Below are 22,027 nucleotides of genomic sequence, written 5' to 3' on the forward strand. Positions count from 1 at the left end.
ACACTGTGACTAGCTGAACTGAAACTCCTCATCGGCTGCAGGAATGCAAAAGGAAGAAAGGCAAAAAGAGCACGCAGCACAAGCTCCCCACCTGCTACCTGGATCTTAGAGCATCTCTGGTTGGCTTCTTTCTCTTGAGAAAGACAAAGAGAAAGAGAAAGGCCACAGCAATAGCCCGGTACTTCTTCTGACATCCAGACTGTTTACCTAGGATCAGTTATCTAGATTTCTTTCAATCACATTAACAGAGCATACGACTAGAAACTGGATACTACAATGTTCTAGATTAAGCTAAATACGCTTTCTAAATGATTTGCTAGAGGTTTTAATTAAAGCTGCTAAAAGAAGCTTACACATACCTGTAAGTTATTAAAACTCTTAAATGTGTGAGAATGTGGATTTGGTTCTATTCACAACTTAATCCCTTTTATTTCAAGTAGTCACAATAAGAGTTTCATCATACGAGCAGGGGTCTCCAGCCCCTTCCAAGAGAGGACCTACTTTTCATTCACATCTCCATGAAGTAAATCAGGAGGCTGACTGAATGTCATCACTTCCCCAGGCCTGGCCTACTCCAGTCTCTCCTTGACAGTATTCTCCCAAGTTGTGGAGAAAGGCTGCCGTCATCAGCACAAGAGACCTGGTCTGTCATCTTCTGTGTAAAGAGGGGGAGAGACATCTTCCCACAATGGAAAAAAAAAAAAAAATCACGCACTTCTAGAACTCAAATTTCATCAATGTCCACATTTAGTTGTAAGTCTTCAAAAAGAGGGAGGGGAGAATTCATTAACTTTTCTATTGGGAACATCCTTTTCCTATTTTACATTACAGACCGGTAAGCTCTAATTTAATGATAAATTCATTGAGAATAGTGAGTACCTTTGTGGATCCTTTCTAAGTACAATATCTTTTATTCAGATAGGATTTACTAAGACTCAGAGTTCATTTGTGTGGAAAATTTCTACTTAGGCTGATTCCGTCTGATTAAGAACCACTCTAAATTTAGCCTTAACATAAAATAATGATAATATATTAACTCCCCCAGCAAAGCAAATGAATGGATTTATCATAAAAATAGAAGTCTATTTCTAATCTATTGGTACATGTGGTCATCAAGATAATGAACTGACTTAAATATCAGACAACCTTGAATTTATAATGCTTTTATAAATTAAAGAAAATTTACAGAATAAAAACATACTGGTTTTAAATGTCCCTCTTCTCCTTTGCCTTCCAAGTCTACAGTGGGGTACTGATAAAGGTAATTTAAATATATACAATCCTTTAGTAATTTCCTCTCTGTTGGTATCTTATTGTTTGTCTTCAGTTACAGAGTTCCTCAAACGTTAAAGACTAATGTCTCATCCAGAAGAAAAGATTTTAAAACAGAAGGCTGTACAAGATTTTAAAACAGAGATTTATATCGGTTTCATCACAATCCTCCCTTTCAAGAATCTACTTCCTGTTCTGCAAATCTATTTGTAAGGTGAGGCTACTCAAAACATCCTATGTTTAGGAATCCAAAGCAGTGGCCACTATAGAGGTGCTGAGCTGTCTCTAATGGAGAGAGAGCCCAGACTCATGGTACAACAGAGTGTTCCTAGAATCCCTGAGCTGTGTTCTAAATTTAGGCTGACCCCTCCTTTTTAAAAAATTAAAAAAAAAAAAAAATTTATTTTGGTCTAAAAGCCTAAAATTAATATTCAGATCCATTTCTTCTCAGATGCCAACTGAGTCAGGTTAAAAAGTTGTGGGATATCAAAGGTACTTTTAAGTTGAAAAACAGAACAAAAGCAAGTTCTAGATGAATTGTTTTTTAAGAAAATTGCCTATTTTTAAAGGCAAACTACTTTAAAATTGCCTTCTCATCTTCTACCAAAACTTCTGGTCATTTCAGTACTTGAGTAACTGATGACAATGCTGGGAAAGTTGTGCTAGGCCTTGGTGCCACATCAGTCACACGGGGATCAAATCAATTCCTGATATCTGTTATGTAACGTTCGCAAAGAGCATTCACATAATTTATTCCATGTGACTTCTGCAAAGTGAGTGGGGCTGTTGTTTTCCCTTTCTACATGTGAGAGAAGTAGCTAAGACTCATCCAAGGTTACACAGTAGAATGGCAGAGTCTAGATTGTGCGATTTCTAGTTTTATGCCTTTTTCTACTGTGTCACACATAACCTCGCTGGATTAAAGGATCCTTTAAGGTTTCCGCAGCTGTGACATATAAATATAAAGAATGGTTCCATGAGTTATGTAATCATTATAGAAAACTTACATAAATGATTAATTTAGAATATAGCTGTACTCTGCTAATCTTGGTTTAAGGCACTAGGAAAATCACTGAAAAATCAGCAGTCTAATTGTGATTCTGTAATTCTTGTTAAGCCTTCTTCCAGATTTTAGGAAGTAGCTGCTGTGCCTTCCTGTACAGTCTTCAGAAAAGGAGTTTCTGAAGCGGGCAGTGAGATAAACACTCCCACAATCGTCACTGTTGTACTACATTCTAAAGTGACTCAAGTTTAAGTTGTTTTTTAGCTTCATCAGAAGTAAAAGCAGTCTTGCCAAAACGAAACAAAACAAACAAAAACCAGCAGAAGCTAAAAATAAGCCAAAAAAATTTGGCAAAAGTTTAAGTACTTTCGAAAAATATCTGAAAGGCTGCATATATTCCCAGGCTTGTATAATTTATAGAATCCATTTTTAGTCTAAAGCAGTGCAAAATTGCTGAGTGAAAAACTTCTATGGAGAGGACATAACACCTGTACTTGAAACTTTACACGAAAGAAGGGTAGATAGTCCAGAAGCTATTTTTACCTCTATCAATTTCCCCACTTAGGTGATTCCAACATGTACTATGTCACACTAACCCCTAGAAACCGTGATCTTACAGATGATGTAAAGGACCCAGATAATTCAATATCTTAAAAATACTCGTCAGTAAGGACAGGCTGTGTACTTTTGTGAGAACGCAGAGTACAGGCAACCATCAAAGCTAAGTCTTAACGCTGGCTCTGCCGGCTGTGGAGGGGCCTCTGCCCACCTGTGTTTATAAAACGGTGTTGCATAGACAGCTGGAAGGCAAATGCATGAAAATGCAAAAGCCAGGCCTGCTTTGGTTTTAAAACCTAAGTGCAAATACTTGTGGAGAACACAAAAATTGGCTATTTTGATAGTCTCTTTGTCTGTTTATCACTTGATTGTGGATGTAAATTCCAGGAGCCTCTTTCTCAAACATAATCCCAAATGGATTTCAGTGTGAGCGATGATGCAAACTTCCTTGTGGTTTTTCTTCTTCAATCATTTTACTAGATCCTCCTATCCCTGCAGTAAGATTTCCACCAGGCTCACTAGCTGGTCTGCTTCCTTCCCTCGATGCAGCTCGCCATGCAAACGCCTGCCGGCTGTATTAGCAGATTCCTGGGCTAGGTCCAGGTTGTTTCAAACACAAGCTGCAGGGACTATTTTCTGCTGGTCTTCTCGCTGCCTTGTCTCCCTAACTCGAAAACTATCCTTTGATAATACTTCATCGCACAATTCATCAGAATCTTAGGAACTCAGAATATACTATCCTACGTTAATGTTCAGAATATAACGTACTAAAGTTGAGGTGATAATCCAATCCCTTTTTCTTAGGTACCTATTTTGATTGACACTTGACATTTTATTTGGTAAGGTCAATGAAATTTATGAAATATTTGTTCTATGGAGCTATTTATGTAAAGAACGCCCCTTCCCCCACCACCGTAGTGAAACACTGTTAATCAGGATGTCTGTTCATGTGATAATTCTCCCTCTAATACAGCCATTTAAAAAGCCACCAGAAACAATAAGCTCCTCAACAAGGATTTATAAACAATCACTCTTGAATTCCTTAAAAAAGGAAACAGACGCTATGCTGACGCACAAACACTTTAAAAAAGTTATCAGAGAGTTTAAAAATAGAACAGTACTGCCCTATAGATCAAAAATTGTTCAAGAGATTTTTTTTTAAAAGTTAAGACACCCAAACTGAACTTATATAGGCCATGAAGGCAAAAGAAATCTAATTTAGATTTTTGAGGATTTTCTAGAAGGGCATAAAATACCAGTAAATACTTTAAAGAAAAATATCAACAGGCTTAAGTTTTTCAACACCATTTTCTAGAAAAGAGAAGTTCATCATGCATGGGAAACACCTTTTTCCCACACTTCAAACATGAAAAGCTTTTATTTCCATGTAATGTCAGTTCTAAATTTTCCCTATTTCAAGGTCACCTCATTTCTCTAAAACAAGACGATCAAACCAGACACACCATTACCACACATCTCTTTACTCATGCTGTTGAAAGTCTCAATAATTAATTTGTACTTTAGAAACAGAAGTAAAAGTCCTCCTCTCATCGCTGCTTCTTTATGTACATTGCTCTGTGCTTTCTTAAGGTAGGTAAGGAAGAAAGTCTCTTCCTATTCTTGCCAGATTCAGAATGCTCTAAGTAGATAATGCTCCCACGCCCCACGGCATTTGAAATGAATTCCAAAGTTCTGATGTAGCTAGTGACTTACTCGACGTCCAGAAATATTGCATCTGAGAGACAAGTATAAATCAGATTCCACATAAGACCCTGTGGCAATCTTGTAAGCAACAGTTAAGCATTTTCTAATTAACCTAAATTAAGTTTTTTCTCCCAGAAAGCTTTTCTTTACAGAGCACACAACACCAGTAGACTAATGACTGGATTTTGCTAAAAACTAAAATGATGCCCAGTATCTAACTATATACTAAAGTCTATGCATTAAAATGGAAGTTTATCCATAGTCAGAGTTAATTACCTATTTCAATAAGAGAAAAAAATTACTCTGCTAAAGTCTTCATAGTAAACTTGTGTGTGCCCAATGATGAACAAGCCATTTATACTACTGGAAATTCAAACCAAGCAAGAAATTCTCTTTATTTTTATTATTTGATACACATAGTAAAAATCATGTTATATTTTAATCATGAAGAAAAATTTGCCTTGGATGAGTCACTCTAACATGGTGGAAAGTACAGTCTATTAAGAATCAAGAAACCTAAATTTTAGTCCTTGTTCTGCAATTAATTGAAGATATAATAATTTCTGGCAAATCACATAATTTTCAGGGGCCTTGGGTTTTTGTCTCTAAATTCAGGGATTGGTAATCTGGTCTAACACTACAAATCTATAGCGCTGTTTGAACATTATTGTTAAAAACACTTGAGGGATCAGGTTGGTTAAAGCCACAGTAAAGTCTGAATTAAGTAAGGTTAAGCCAGTTTTTCTTTTTCTTTTCTTTCTTTCTTTTTTTTTTTTTAGGTTTCTGACCAACCCATAACCTAAAAAATGTGTGTAAGTGGTGCTTATCAGATATTAAGTTTTCTTAATTATAGCCATTGTCTTTTATTATAATTCTGTACAATATAATAAAAATGTGCAAGTTAAATTTTAGCCTTTGTTTCAGCCCAACTTGCATTGTGTGTCCTCCAATAAACATATCGAACCAACCAACTGAGACAAACAAACCAAAAAGAGCAGATGAATAATTCTAAAAACAAATGGCAACTTGATCTGTTATTATGGTAGTGAGGACTCAAAGTACATTTGGGCTGGAAAAGACCTTAAAAAATTAACTGCTTTCATGTTTTATGAGTTCATAGATGGTCTATCAGAAACATCCCACGTTGCGTGTAACACGTTCACTGAGACCCCGTCCAGAAGAGCCCAAATAAGCTAGGAATTAATACTAAGCTGTGTGTACTGTAAATCACAGCTCATGAAAACTGCTTGTGGATTCTGGTTACACCAGTCATGTACTTTAGTCACATATGTTAAAATATTCAATTAAGCTTCAAAAGAAGATAGAAAAGAAAAATGTCAAAAAACTCGGCCACAACACTTCCAAAACCAACACTGGCATTTTATTCCTCAAGATATTAATGATTTTTTTTTCAAAATTTTGACTTTTTAAAAAAGTAAAACAGTCTTGTCAATTTAAATGCGAACACACTTAACTTTGCAAAACTTCTATAAATTTAGAAATGTCAGTGTTTTATATTAGCTAGAAGTAAAACACTTAAAAATACTATTCTACTCAAAAGCTAGAAGTTAATATAAGTGAATGCAACTACCTAGAGGGACGAATAAGAAGCCATGGCACACATACTGCGTCTGCAGACTTGGCCAGTGTTGTGCACGTTAAGGAGAAAACACAGCCAAGATGCAGAAAAACCATCGGCTATGCTCATTCACGTCTTAAAGTAGCCTCGTTCAGAAAATAAGTAAAAGGCACACAGTTCCCCAGAAAATATTTAATTGTAGTTCTGCAACTGCTTACTAATAATAGTAAGTTAGTTCTGTGAAATTCAGCAGGCAGTTTAAAAACAATTTTTATCATTAACAATCAAGTTTTACAGAAACAATTACATTTAAAAATTGGGAATTTGAAAATGGTTTCCAACTCAGATCCCACTGACGTGACAGTAAACATTAGGTAAGTCTCCTTAGCACTTTCCACTAATACTGTTCTACAAGAAAAAAAAAGCAGTAAAGCTTTGGTCCCACACAGATAAAAATCTAAGGATCAATTTTACGCTAAAAGGTTTAAGAGCTCAAAACACAGGTATTTAAAATAAAATGATGAATAGCTTAGAATACTTATGTTAAATAAATCAATGACTCTTTCAAGACGCTTAAAAATCAGAATAATGTGGCAAGAAGAGCAATTTAAGCTTGTGTAACCTTAAAAATTCCTTAAAAAGCAAAGAAATAAGTGTTTTGCAACCACAAATTTTGAGTACTTTAATGAAACATTTTTGTAGTTGTATTCTAGGTCTTAAAGAAGTATACAGAGGTTGAAAATCATTTAATAAGTTGGTCATAATGATTACTGAAAATTGCACCTCTCAAAATGTTTTATATGTAAAAAAGTTGCCAGAATAACCTATTTCTTTTTCATGTAAAATCTTAGGCAGCTTATTTAACTTTCCTGTGCTTTGACTTTTTTTTTTTTTTTCTGAGTCAGTAAAATGGGTGCATGGACTGTGGCAGTTTCTAGGCAAAAAATCAGTAGTAAAATTGGAACGCCAGACTAGTCTTATTTCGCCACCTTCAATGTGTTTCAGCTACTGACTGCTATTACCAAATGCAGTCTGTTTAGAGAACCCAAACTGCTTTTAATGGCCTATGGAAAGCACTCATATCTTACTATGGAAAAGGCTAGCAAGAGAACTACCAATGAGAGGCCAAATAAAAATTACAAAGAAAACAAAAGTCTGGCTTATTTATCCCAGAGACATGTGGACACAATGAAACATTATGTTTATAAAAGTGTTTGATATCACTGATAAAAATATTCTAATTTAATTTTACTTTTTTGCAAGGTGGCCCTGATATAGTTGCCAGGCCATTTAAGTAGTTAAGTGGCCATTTAATAAACTGAAAAGATTAACGTTATTGAATGCTAGTCATCTTTGTTACAGTCGAGTAGTTAATGGGTATCTTTAAAAGTTTAATTTAACTGGTGCCAGAGCAGTTTCCAGAGAGAACTGAGAACCCATTTATAGGACTTTAAACAATGAAAAACATCAACGATGAAAAAAACAAACCAAAACCAGAAACACATCTCCCTCAGAAACGCACATCTCCTAGAGACAGAAATATATTTAAGCAAGAAGTATAGGGATGGAGGTTAACTTTCTCATTCAACTATTTAAGAATAACACTTATGTTCTAAGAGTTACATTTCAGTTTATAGGTCTTTGTAATAAAAACATTCTTTGAAAGTAAGTTTACATTTATATTTACAAAGAGCTTTCACCTTTAGCAGTTCATTTATTCTTTCTGACAGCATTTGAAGATAACTGTTGTGATGTTGATTTTTGAGGTGAACTAAGGTTCTGGGATGGTAAGGAGCTGTGACAGAGTGACGACATAAATCCAGATTTCCACTATACCATACGCTACAGTAGTTTACAATTACCAAGCTTTCTACTGAAGGTCGAAGAATATTGGATTATCATTGGTTACTTTATTAGAAGAAATAAAATTACTTAAAAAAAAAATCATCACATTTGTTCCCTGACTCTCAAACATCGTATTTGATTCAGCCTCTACCAATCTTCCTAGGTAGTTTGGACATGTTTGTCCTTAAAAAACTGCCCTACTAAGATGGACTTTTTTTTTTTTTTTTTTTAAATAACATCGGTTGTAAAATGCAAAAAATACTGAAAACTTACATGACTCTCAGGATTGCTAAATTTAATTAAGTCTTAGGAATGGAAATGAAGAAAACCCAATGCTGTGTGTATTTGTACTACCAGCACAATTTTGATGATGAACATATATAAAATTTTTACTGACTTTATCGTCTCAGTAATGGAAACAGACAAAAGAAAAAAAAAAGTGGTGAAGTTTATGTGAAAAAGTTTTTTAGACCCTAACGATGATGATTTCTCAGGACTTTTAGTCTTGTTCCTGCCGCTAACTGGGAAAATTTAGCCAAGTGATTTTATTTTCTCATTTGCAATCGTGGTTATAAAGCTACAAAATAGTATGTAAATGTGGTAGACAAAGTATAAATGGCAGTGTTTTTTAGGCAAAGGAAAATGAACTGGGATAATGCAGAGATCATCCTTCGTTGTTAGTCTGCTTTCTATTTTAGGCACAGTGACCTGTGCAGCAAAGAATCTCAGCTGGAAGCAGCAAAACACAAGTGACAGGCAACTCAATTACATTTCTTACCTGCGTACATATGGTACGTGAGCCTCTCAATAAGCTTAATAACAGTTCCTGCTTTGATAATTGGAATTCCAGCCTTGGGCTGTGTGTTCTCTTCAAATATTATATTCTCTTCGGAGTCAGGCTCTGCAAATCGATAAACATCAGCACTAGGGAGCCTCATCTGCTCCTCCTTCTCTTCCTGTAGCATCGTCACGTCAAGCATCCTTTCCAGTGTGCTCCGGTACTGGAGAGATATCAGTGCTGCCATCCAATTGTTTTTCTCTTCAGCTGACTTGGCAGAAAATATAACACTATTTTCATCTTTTAAAATTATTTCAAAAGCATGCTTGTACTCACTGGTGTCATCTTTGTCATTAATTTGTACCTTTCTCATGAAAAACTTTTCTTTCAGACGATACTCTGCATTGCTAGCACCAGGAAGTCTTGGCTGCCCATGATTTGATTTACAGCAAATCATTAAGCCATCAAAGAGAAATATGTGTCTCTCATGCTTGGCTCCTACACGTGTAAGAGTTCCTTCCATTATAAATTCATTGCAACACTGTCCAATGTCTTTTCCCTCCCAACCATCAATATTCTTTTGAATCTCGTTCATTTTCTTGATTGCTAGTTGTTTCCCCTTCATTTGCTGACTATAAAACCGACATGCAGATTCACTGGGATAAAGGAAAAAACAGTATTAGTGCACAGGTAACAGGCAACCTAGAATTCACGTAAATAAAGGACAGTAATAAGAGTACATTTAAAAAAAAGTTGCACTGACAAGGTGTTCACTAATTCTCCACATATATTAGTGATACAAAACTGTACCATTTAGAAACCAAAGCAACACAGTAGAGACTTTTTTTAGTGACTACTGACAAAATTCTACTCTATAAATCCAGCTACGGAATGATTACTTCTACCTTGGCTACTATTTAGAATGACAAATATTAAAAAGTAGCTCCATACAGTGAAAAGAAGAAGAGACTTAAAAAATTATTTAAAAATGTTTAAGTGGATAAGAGCTAAAGCTAAAAATCATGCACAGATTATAATGAGGAAACTGGAAGCAATGTATCTGAATTAATACCTCAAGTTACATAACCCCTAAATAAAGGACACTACGAATTTTACTTTCACAGAACGGTGATGTTGACATAAATCTACGCAAGACATTTTTCTCTCTCTCTCCTTTAGCTTACCAGTTGGCTCTCAGGAGGTCTTGTCTGGGAGTATGCAAGGAAAATGCACAAATATGAAAGGTTTTTCAAACAATAACAAATTCTCTTGGCTTTGATGTCACTTCCTCTGAAAGACCAAGCTTGTCACTAAAACTATTTTCTTCATTGTTTACTGACGAGGGAACTGAGATCCCTGAATCTATACCAAAATATTCAGGGTGAAAAGGAGGATTATTAAAAAAGTAAAAATATTCACCTCAGTCTTCGTTTTGCAAGACTTTTAGAACATATTTTTTCCATACCACTCTGAACATTAAGCAAAGCTGTTATTGCTTGTTTCAAACATTCCTTGTCTTCTTGATCTTCACTCTTTTCTTCTAACTGCTGCAAAGTCAAAATGACAAATCTGAACCAGTAGGACAGTTTGGGACAAAAAGAATAAAGATAACATCGATTCAACTCTTTCTATCACAATGCAACTTGTAAATGTGTCATAAAATGCATTCTTTTAAAAAAGCGTTTTCTTCTTTATGTATTACTTTCTATATTAACATGCAACCAAGTTTTCCACATTAAAAAAAAAAAAACAAAAACCAGTAGAAGCAGTGTTAAGAGATGTCACACCTTGTGACAGGCAATAGTGTGCAGTTTCTCAGGTGACTATTCCTGAAAAGAAATGAGGGACATAAAGTGTCTTCTTAACCAGCACAGGATTTGCACAGCAGCAAGCACATAGATGAGGTTTTCTTAAGTATGGAATCTGGTCTTAGGTTTCTGATTCCAACACGGCTGCTGTAGCAACAGGATGATTAGGAAGATAAATACACACAGGAGGATGCAATATGGTGGAGAGGAACTTGAAGACACAAAACCTAGGACCAAATTTTGACTCTACTGCTGTGTGACTTTGGGGCAGATTATTTGACTTCTGAGTCTCACTTTTCCCAACTATTAAATGAAGCTTCATAAAAATCTTGCCCTGCCTACTTAATGAGGTTCTCTCTCTCTCTCTCTTTTTAAAGTTTACTTATTTATTTTGAGAGAGACAGAGACAGTGTGAGTTGCAAAGGGACAGAGAGAGAGAGAGAAAGGGAGGGAGGGAGAGAGAGAATCCTAAGCAGGCTCCACACTGTCAGCGCAGAGCCCAACGCAGGCCTTGAACTCACAAAACCGTCAGATCATGACCTGAGCCGAAACCAAGAGTTAGACGCTCAACTAACTGAGCCACCCAGGTGCCTATTTAATGGGATTCTTATTAAAAATCAAAGCACTGTGTAAATGGTAATGTACAGTATAAGTTGTTTTCTTTGTAGTTCTATAGAATTAATATTGGTATCATGAAGAATTTTGTCAGTATTCACACGTTAAGATTATGAGTAAAACTAGAAATGTAACTATTAGTGAAACCCAAGCACATTTTCTACTGGTGGCAAAAGTCTGTGCTTAATAAGGATTGAGTCATCAATTACTACCAGTTATCAATACAACAGGTGGCTATAATTGAAGCAAGCAGTTAACTGAGCAAGGTATGAGTTACAATAAGTAACAAGAATTCAGTAAACTTATAAACCTGCTTCTGGCTACCAAAAAGAAAAAGTTAAGAAATAGCATTTACCAATAGTTTTCATGCAATATTTAAGAACATTTACTCTTTATGACAAAGGAAAAGACAGGAGAAATAAAACCACAAAATATTCAAAGTACCTTGTAAAGGTTTACTTTTTAATGAGAGTAATTATTCATTATGACTCTAAGGATTTTATGTTCTTGAAAGATATTCCTTAAAGATCAACAACAAATTCCTTTTCAGTTCTGCTAAAGACTATATACACATTCTGATGATTTGTGAAAAGTAAACTTATTTCTTACTCAAAGCCCTAAACCGTTTTTCTAAAAATAATTTACTTAAAATACCTTAAATGCTCAAGTATTCCAGAAGTTATAAATACCGTATTGTAAAGTCTATTTAATGCTCAGCTTTTATCATCCAAATTTCTTATATTCATTATTAAAAACTCACCATACTTTCAACTAAAAGGTGCAAACTACACTTTTTAGAAAAATATTCAGTCTCAATTGTGTTAGTAAAATAAAAATCTATTCACAATAATCCCCCAGATAAAAAGGGTAAAAAAATGGTTCTCCCCCCAAAGGATAAAAGACTTAAAATATACATATATCTCATTTATCTATATATATCAGAAGATACTCAGATATCACTTACTCATAGTATTGTTCTTCACTATGGCCAGCTAGATTAAAGGAAGTCAATGGCCAAGTGTTCATGAAAGACAGCTACTAGATTTTTACTTAACGGCTATTACTGGTAAGCTGAAGGCTGGACTTTGAGTAATCTCTCAAAATACCTTCCGTCCCTATCACTCTAAAACTATTCACCTCTCATATGGCAGAATTTTGGGAGACAAATAAAATGTTACTGTTAATCCTTACTTCCAAGTCAGCAATCTCACACTGAAAGCAATGTTCATGAAAAAGAGGCAGAATTCTACATGGCATAATGAGAGCACCACGAATGAGAACTATTTCACTGAGTTGTTTCAGAATTTAATTGCTCAAATATTCAAGTCAATAAGACACATGGAGAGTTTTTAGTTTTAAAGAGTTGGCACCAACAGGGAACAGAATATTGAGTCCTTCATATTCTATCCTGTGGTATTTTTTGTATTATTAATTCAGGCAAACAAACCTAAAGTCATACAAAACACAGTTTTAACATACATAAAAAGAACTATGAAAGTAACAAATGCATTTTGGCATGTATTTAGTTTTCTATTCCATAAATGTTTGAAGATTCTGGGTCATTTATCTATCATTTAACGACAGCATTTCACATACAGAATATACCAGTATCTCAAAAATATTGTTAATACATTCTAAAACCCCAAACCCAAAGTCTATGTCAAAACCCATAAATCTTTACTAATAAAGTAATTTTTAAGTTTTTTTTAAAAGATTTTATTTTAAAGTTTATTTATTTATTTTGAGAGAGAGAGAGTGCGCAGAGCAGAGAGAGAGAGAGAATCCCAAGCAGTTTCTACATTGTCAGCACGGAGCCCTATGTGGGGATCCAAACTTACGAACTGTGAGACTATGATCCAAGCCAAAACCAAGAGTTGGCCACTCAACTGACTGAGCCACCCAGGCGCCCCATGAAGTAATTTTTAAATGTAATTTTTACCTTCATAGCATTAGTCAAGCATCTAAAATAAATTTCAATGTAATAAATGACCTTTCTTATAGGCACTTTTGCTTAACATAGCTGACTTAAACTGGGCATTGGTGCAGAATAGTTGAAGTTAACTACCATCAAAGCGGTGGCTTATTGTTGCTACAGAAACAAAGCAGTGGCAATCAGTATGTAAATAAGACTCCACAAAGCAGCATCCTCTTTTTACCGAAGTGATGTTCAATACCATGCTTGTCATGGGTACCTATTTAATAACATTGTGCAACAGCAACAATTTAATTTTACAAATACAGTTCTGCTTAAATAGTTAAAAATGATCAAGTCTTGAGGTTAAATTGCTGTATATGAGATTATATTTAAAATAATCCACAGAATCATATTCCAAAGCACAGTGAAAACTCATTGCTCTATAGTGTTGATAAAATTTATATTCTCAAAAGAAAGGATCCACTTATACCAGTGATTACTTTTTCTTGGTCCTTTAGAAATAAGTGAAGGGGCAGAAATCAACATGGGGTACTGCGTGTCCAAAGGAAACCCTGGGAAGTTTCCAGGGTTTAAATGGGTTTAAATTTAAGAAGCTGTGAACTGGAAAAGGAGACAAAACTGAAGATTGTTTACATACAAAAAATAAAGTGTTACACCTGATGCATTTTATAGGAGTCCAACTAATTCACAAACATGTAATGGTTTCCTTTGGTTAAAAAAAAAAAAAAAACCCTTTGAACTCATGTTTTTATTTCTAGAAATTACTTTTTCCAACACTAGATTATTTAAAATGAAGGAATTGCCATTACTTGATGGCAGAGGCAGGCAAGACCCAGGATTTCTGACCCTGAGTTCAAGGGCTTTTCAATATACTAACCAAAACACCAAAATAAGTTTGAAATACCTATTTAGAAAATATTCACCAAATAAGATCTAGCCCATTCAGATAGGTAAACTGCATGCAGTGCACAGGATGGCAAAATATAGAATCAAGAAAAATGTAATTATCTACGGTTTGGGACATAAAATAAAGATCTGTCTTTGTCTTAAATGTTGCGTGTATATAGAGAGTTTATTACAGAATGGGAAAACACAAGCAAAGATGAGGATCACATTTTGATTGTGGAGTGGTTACTTGTATACTCTTTGATGAGACGCTAAGAACAGATTACAAAGTGGAAAATATATGGTCAAACAGTAAATTTAATTTACTAGTCCTGTTAACAAATGTATGGAATATTATCCAAATTATCCAGAAACCAACTAATTAAACCACTGCTCCCGACTCTTTGCTATGCTTTAACCTAAATATCCCTTTAAAGGCTGAGCAAAGAAAGGCAATGACCCTCAACTATTCTTTTATAGTAGCAGCACAACTAAAAGCTATGGGTGAAAAAGATGAAATTCTTAACTAAAATGAGATTTAGAGATTATCTTCAGCTTTAAATTGCTCATATTACTTGTTAAGTCAGAAAGTACATTTCAGGATGCCTGGGTGGCTTATTTGGTTAAGCGTCTGACCCTTGGTTTCAGCTCAGATCATGATCTCACAGCTCGGGACTTCGAGCCCCATGTTGGGCTCTGCACCAAAAGCATGGAGCCTGCTTGGGATTTCTCTCTCCCTCTCTCTCTGCTCTTCCCTTGGCTTGTTCTCTCTCTCAAAAATAAATAAATAAACATTAAAAAAATCTTAAAAAATATATTTTTTTAAATTTAAACTTTTTTGTTTTTAATTTTATTTATATTTGAGAGACAGAGTGCGAGTGGGGCAGGGGCAGAGAGAGAGGGAGACACAGAATCTGAAGCAGGCTCCAGGCTCTGAGCTGTCAGCACAGAGCCCGATGTGGGGCTTGAACCCACAAACCACGAGATCATGACCTGAGCCGAAGTCAGACGCTTAACCAAATGCACCACCCAGGCACCCCAAGAAAGTACATTTCATAACCAGTTCCCTCCTTTCCCCTCAAAGTTATTTTTTAAGTTAGTGATTTCATATATGCAAATAACTCTATTATAATATATGAAATTTCAACCAGGAAGTGATGTTAATGATATTAACAAAATGTAATCTTCTTTTACTTAATCAGCCTAAAGAAACCCTCATTTTCCCCCAAGACAAGTGAGCAGATGACCATTACCAAAGCTGCATATAATACATGGAATAAACAGTATAAATTTATGGCATAAATGTATACTTCTTCTACAGTTGTAAGTTAAATAAGTAATATCTTTATAAAATTAGCCAGTGGTTGAAAATATAAAAATGAAATCTTAAAATATAAATTATAACATGACTTATAATTCACTATTAGGAAATAAAAGCAATATTCTCAAAGATGTTTCAGGAAAGTCACAAATTTTATTGAGATAATTAAGTAGATGTCTTTTTGTCTTTTAGAAACTAGAACATTAATAGTAGCTGAGTGGAAAAAAAAACCTCAAAAGGGCAGATCAACAAGGCAAAGCCAATCAGGTCCCAACTGGAATTAATTTAGCAAATATTTAATTAACCATCCATATTTATAGCAATGAAAATATGATGGTGAGCAAGCCCATTTGGTCCCTACTGTTAGCTTAAAGCATGGAAGAGAAGAGAAATGAATGACAAAGTGTTATGTAATGGGGGAAATATAGCCTTCTGGAAATACACAGCAGGAAGAAGGGTTCCAGAAGGAAATGACTATAGGAACTGAAGAATAAGAATGGGGAAACATTGGTAAAAGAATTTAAAATAGGCAGATGAAATAATATGTGTGATTGAGAGATTTTTAGGGACCAGGACTGAGAGAAACTAGCTGAAGAGTAGAGCCTGGTGGGTGGGAAGAAAAGAAGTTGGAGAGAAGTGATGGGTCAACCTCAGGCTTTATTAGGAACTTGGACATTAACCTGCGGCAATGGGGAGCCATTAAGGGTTTTAAGCTAGTGACTAACATGATCAAATTTGCAATTTAGAAGGATGACTTTGGTTTACTTAGCTCCTCAAGAGCAGATTGTGTAGGGAAGGGAGATGGAAAAGGCAAAACTAAAGGGAGACTTTCAATAATAGAGATAAGATGATCATGGCCTTCAGAGTATTGAGAGGAAACGAAAAGATGAATCTAAAAGAAGATCCTTTTCAAGAACGAAAAGGACTTACTTGGTGACTAAATGGATGTGACAGAAAGAATGAGAGAGAAGAGTTGAAGACTCTTGGGTTTTTGTTTTTTTTTAATTTTTATTTATTTTCGAGAGAGACAGACACAAAGTATGAGTGGGGGAGGGGCAGAGGGAGAGGGAGACACAGAATCTGAAGCAGGCTCCAGGCTCTGAGCTGTCAGCACAGAGCCTGCGCGGGGTTTGAACTCACGAACTGTGAGATCATGACCTGAGCCAAAGTCAGACGCTTAACTGACTGAACCGCCCCAAGGTGGCTTAACTGACTGAAGCCCCAAGGACTCTCAGGTTTCTATTGAGCAGCAAGATGGATAGTGGGGGCTGCTCATGAGAGAGTGAGCACAGAAAGAGTACTTTTGCTAGAAAAGATAGTGAGTTTTGAAGAAAGTGAATTTGACGTGCTTACATAATAAACAAGCAAAGTTGTTCAATAAACAGTTGGATAATAAACAGCCTACATTTCCACGTTCCCCCTTTTTTTTTTAATGTTTATTTATTTTGAGAGAGAGAGAGAGAGAGAGAGAGCGCACAAGTAAGCACATGCCCGTGGGAGAAGGGGCAGAGAGAGAGAGAAAGAGAGAAAGAGAATCCCAAGCAGAGTGCACTGTCAGGGCAGAGCCCAATGCGGGGCTTTATTTCAGGAACGTGAGATGATGACTCGAGCCGAAATCAAGAGTCAGACATTTAACTGACTGAGCCACCGAGGCGTCCCTCTACATTTCCCTTTTTATACCCCTCTCTTCATTGAATCCTTTTAATTCTAATGAGAACTGCATAAGTTCCTAATTTTTTTCATGTTGCCATAATCAACGTTTGGTGTGGCAGTTTATTACCTAATAGCAAAGGGGTCACTGCTTTATCCAGAGCAATTTCATGAGTAAATGATGGGATTGGGGGTGGGAGGAGGTGAAAGGAGTGATGGGTTTCAGGACATGCTACCCCCCCAAATAGCACCTTGACATATTAAATATTTTAAGTCGAAGGGGTTTTAGAAAACAGATCAATGACCTTCTTGCTTCTGTTTTCTTAAGTTCCTTCACCTTAAATATTCAGTGCGCCAATGCTCCTGTATCATGTAAAAGTGACATCAAATAAACTTGTATGAATAAATAAAGTTGTATGCTTTTTCTCCTGTTAGTCTTTGTCAGTTTACTTTTCAGACCCAGTAAGTGGGTTGAAGAAAAATTTCCTTCCCTACAGGTCCTTGGAGCTGAATTTGTTCTTTTTTTTTTTTCAGTACATTTTAATGGAGAACACTTGGCATGGAAATTATGTCTCAATAAAGCTGTTTTTTATTTATTTTTGCTGTTTTTTTTAAAGTAATACTTTAACACTTTTAGCAGATGCTAAATATGTGCTCTTCAGCTTTCTGTATACCTATCAGAGTATCTTCCTTCTATAAAAAGACTAATAGTTTTAGCAGATTGAAGCTAAGTTCAATTTCTAGTCTGAAACATGCAGTAATAAAAGAAATTACAGAGGCGCATGGGTGGCTCAGTTGGTTTGGCGGCCGACTTTGCCTCGGGTCATGATCTTATTATGGCTTGTGAGATTGAGCCCCACATCAGGCTCTGTGCTGACAGCTCAAGCGTGGAACTAGCTTCAGATTCTGTGTTTCCCTCTCTCTCTGTCCCTCCCCCCTCTCAAAAATAAACATTAAAAAAAATTAAAACAACAAAAAAACTGTGTTTATTCCCCAAATTATACACAGCTCAGGCAGCAGAAAACTGAAGCCTTACTGGTTTCACATGCCAGGGGATAACGTTTAAAGCTGAGAGAATGGCTGGAAATTAAGGACGAAATCTCCAAGTATAAGGGAACCACAGAGACTGTGCCCACAAATCTGAACATCATCTCTGCCCACACACTTATCTGACTACCAAATCATACATGTGTAGGGAAGATCCAAGAGAATCAGGCTAAAAAAGCATCATATGGAAATCCTAGAAAGTAAACAGAGATATCAGCTGCTGTATAACACAGAAGAGACAAATTTGCAGCTGAGTCCAGGAAAGTTAACTGTCTACTAGCGTAAAAAACCAACAATCCAAAAACAAGAATCCCACAATCCTCAACACTATAGAATCCAGAGTTGTTAACTAACAAACAACAGGAAAATATAACTCATGTTCAAGGAAAAAAAGTCAGTTAATAGAAACTGACACCAAGTGGACCCAGATGTTGGATTTAAGAAAGGCTTCAAAGTGGCTTTTCTGATCATGTTCAAAGAATTAAAGGAAAACATGGTCTTACTGAATGGACAGATAGAGAGTCTGTGGAAACTGTAAAACAAAATCCAAATGGAAATTCAAGAGTAAGCAAGATACTAACAGTTCTATTGATAGATCAATAAAAATTACTAATTTGAAGAACAAAGAATAAGATTTAAGAAAAACGAACAATCTTATAGATCTGTGGGACAACATAAAGTGGTTCAACATATATGTAACTAGAGTTCCAGAAGGAGAGGAAATTAAAGAAAAATGGCAGAAAATGCAAGAATAATGTAAAAGCAAGTTAAAATCTGAAGGATGGAAAGGAGTCTGAAACTTTAAACAGGATATCAACCCTAAAAAAATGTTAGGATAGCTCATTTATAAAAATAAAACACCTTTCAAAACTATTCTTATCAAAGAGAAAATTACCAAAATTATAAACGCACCTCACAGCAGTTTGATTGATTTAAAATTTAAAACTGGAATAGTACAATAGCCAGCTGTTAATTGTGTTTTTACTACAATGGCTCCTGAATTACACTATCCTATGCTTAACTTTAGACATTTAACATCTGTAGTCAGCCATAATACCATTTAGCTCACTGCTTTGAACCCATGGTTTCTGGATAAGAATGTCTAAATTTAGAAATCTAGTTTAAGGGAATGGAAGCTAGATAGACCTCTGTTGTGCTTATTTTTATGATAGAAGCTGTTTTCTAAATCTTCTCTTATTGCTCGTATTAGGACATCAGCTCAGGGGCGCCTGGGTGGCTCAGTCAGTTAAGCGTCCGACTTTGGCTCAGGTCATGATCTCACAGTCCATGAGTTCAAGCCCTGCATCAGGCTCTGTGCCGACAGCTCAGAGCCTGGAGCCTGCTTTGGATTCTGCGTCTCCCTCTGTCTCTGTCCATCCCCTGCTCATGCTCTGTCTCTCTCTCTCAAAAATAAATAAACATTAAAAAAATTTAAAAAAAGAAAGACATCAGCTTATAGGCAGTATAAAAAATGGTCTGATGGGGTACCTGGATGGCTCAGTCGGTTAAGCATCAGACTTTTGATTTTGCCTCAGGTCATGATCTTGTGGTTGTGAGATTGAGCCCCACATCGGACTCTGAGATGAGTGTGGAGCCTGCTTGGGATTCTCTCTTTTTCTGCCTCCCTCTCTGCCCTGCCCCCGCTTGTTCTCTCTCTTTCTCTCTCAAGAAATTAACATTTTAAATAAATAAATAGATAGATAGATAGTTTGAAGCATATAGCAGTTAAAATAAATGCAAAACATGAAAAAAAGAAGATAAATTATCCACAGTAGCAGACGTTTGATATTGTCCAGCTCCCAAACGTAAAGGCAGCGAACCAAAGCCATTAACAAATGTATACAAGATGTTTGCAGAAGGGGTCTGAGGAGCAGATTTCTTTACAAAGAATTTCTGGCACACTATGTGAGGGTCACTAGTGAGTGTTTAAAGTGTATGATGTAGCACAATTTATATTTGCCTTTTCCAATTTGTTTTGTGTAGCATTAAAAAAAAAACAGACTATTTGGGGAGGATAAATAATCTCTTAATTTTAACATTTCTCAGTTAAAAAAAATTTTTTTTAACGTTTATTTATTTTTGAGACAGAGAGAGACAGAGCATGAATCAGAGAGAGGTCATGGTCAGAGAGAGGGCGACACAGAATCTGAAACAGGCTCCAGGCTCTGAGCTGTCAGCACAGAGCCCGACGTGGGGCTCGAACTCACGGACCGCGAAATCATGACCTGAGCCGAAGTGGGCCGCTTAACCGACCAAGCCACCCAGGCGCCCCACCATTTCTCAATTTTTGATCCTAAGTTTTCCACTCAACTGCACTATTCAGTTCTAAGTTTTTTTTAATTTTATTATTATTATTTTTTTAATGTTTATTTTTGAGACAGAGAGAGACAGAGCATGAATTGGGGAGGGTCAGAGAGAGAGGAAGACACAGAATCTGAAGCAGGCTCCAGGCTCTGAGCTGTCAGCACAGAGCCCAACATGGGACTCGAACTCACAGACTGTGAGATCAGGACCTGAGCCGAAGTTGGAAGCTCAACCAACTGAGCCACCCAAGTGCCCCTCAGTTCTAAGTTTTTATCTGTAATCCTTTCCCACACAATTCCTGTACTTAAGCATTTGGGGCTACAATTTTTGTAATATTTGTGATGGTAAGGGGAAAAAGGACCAATCTTCAAATTGGTCTACTACACAAAAATCCAAGGAACATTAAAAAATTTAATGTTTAACTTTAACATATAGCCAAAGTCCAACCGTGCGAGCCTTCAGATTAAAGTTGTTAGTGTTCTTATTTTCTAAAATAAAGCTTATTATCACGATAAACACTGCACTATTATAAATGAAATTACATCAACTACAATCTTATCATTCTGTTGGTCCTCAATTTAATCTTCTCTATAAATACATGGTTATTATGGTGTTGAAATTAAACTCAGACATGTTTTCCCTCAATTATTTTGCTAATCTTGTACTTTTTATTACCAATAAAACCTAAGAAAGGTGTGGAGATTTCAAGTGTTAAATTTTCTATTTTTTCATTTAAGAGAAAGCATACATGATAACCTCAAACTCAATTATGTACACTTAGTCTTATTCAGATGATTAAGTTAGTAATTTTGTATTCCTGTTGGTTTTTACCTGCCTATAGTCCATGTATATGAAAAATACTGCAGCTGTTTGCTTTTTGCTAGATTTTATGGATGCGTATATCCAAGGTTGTTTCCAAACAATTGGCCATGTAAACAAAAAGGGCACAAGATTAAAATATCTGATGATTCCTTTCAAATTCACTCCTGAAACTAGAGAAAACGCACCACTTTTTTGCAGATTCACTTACATTGCCCTTTTTTTTTTTCTTTTATAGAAAGAGGGGGAGGAGAGGGAAAGGCAGAAGGAGAGGGAGAGAAGAATCACAAGCAGGCTCCATGCCCAGTGGGGGGGCTTGATCTCATGACTGTGAGATCATGACCCGAGCAGAAATCAAGAGTCAGATAACTTAACCAACTAACCCATCCAGGCACCCCTACATTTGTTTCTTAACTAGAAAAAGAAAATAGACATAGACTAATATTCATGGGTGCTCACATAATAATTCACAAACTGGTAAAAAAAAAATTGCATCATATTTGAATGTTTTATAAATAGCAGTAAGAGTTATCTTACCTTCAAAAGCTCAAAGTAATGCAGACAGTGGTAAACAGGGGCTAGAAGTAGCCTGGGTAAAACATATTGAACAGCTTCTTTGAAACCTTCGCCTATTGACTAAAAAAAAAAGTGATTAATTTTTTTTAAGATTACTTTTCAGACATCATATATCTTGATTTAAAAATTACTATACCTGTAAATAGAGTGCTGCTCCTGGCTTTGATAACTGACTAAGGAAACGATCATGAAAACCAGGCCGTAAGATATCTCGAGCATATGATTCATATGGATCAAATGCCAGTTCCTTAGAAAATAAAGAAGGTAAAACATAAATAAACTTTCTCCAAGTTAAAACATAAATAACCTACCACCAGAAATACAGAC

General features: G+C 35.9%; 1 protein-coding gene and 1 long non-coding RNA gene across 2 annotated transcripts in view; one reads left to right on the forward strand and one right to left on the reverse strand.

The window, feature by feature from the left end:
- Positions 1-22,027, reverse strand: part of LOC125917913 (son of sevenless homolog 1) — a 57,652-nt gene that overhangs the window by 11,901 nt on the left and 23,724 nt on the right. The window contains exons 6-9 of the mRNA XM_049623990.1: positions 21,837-21,947; positions 21,662-21,760; positions 10,159-10,286; positions 8,740-9,395 (exon numbers count right to left, since the gene is read on the reverse strand). Of these exons, the coding sequence (XP_049479947.1) occupies positions 8,740-9,395; positions 10,159-10,286; positions 21,662-21,760; positions 21,837-21,947 (994 nt within the window). The remainder of the gene's footprint in view (positions 1-8,739; positions 9,396-10,158; positions 10,287-21,661; positions 21,761-21,836; positions 21,948-22,027) is intronic.
- Positions 1,148-8,232, forward strand: LOC125917914 (uncharacterized). Its single transcript, XR_007456329.1, has 2 exons — positions 1,148-1,486; positions 7,847-8,232. It is a non-coding gene; the product is annotated as an uncharacterized LOC125917914 (long non-coding RNA).

This window comes from Panthera uncia, unplaced genomic scaffold (genome assembly GCF_023721935.1).
Source record: "Panthera uncia isolate 11264 unplaced genomic scaffold, Puncia_PCG_1.0 HiC_scaffold_293, whole genome shotgun sequence".
Lineage (NCBI taxonomy): Eukaryota > Metazoa > Chordata > Mammalia > Carnivora > Felidae > Panthera > Panthera uncia.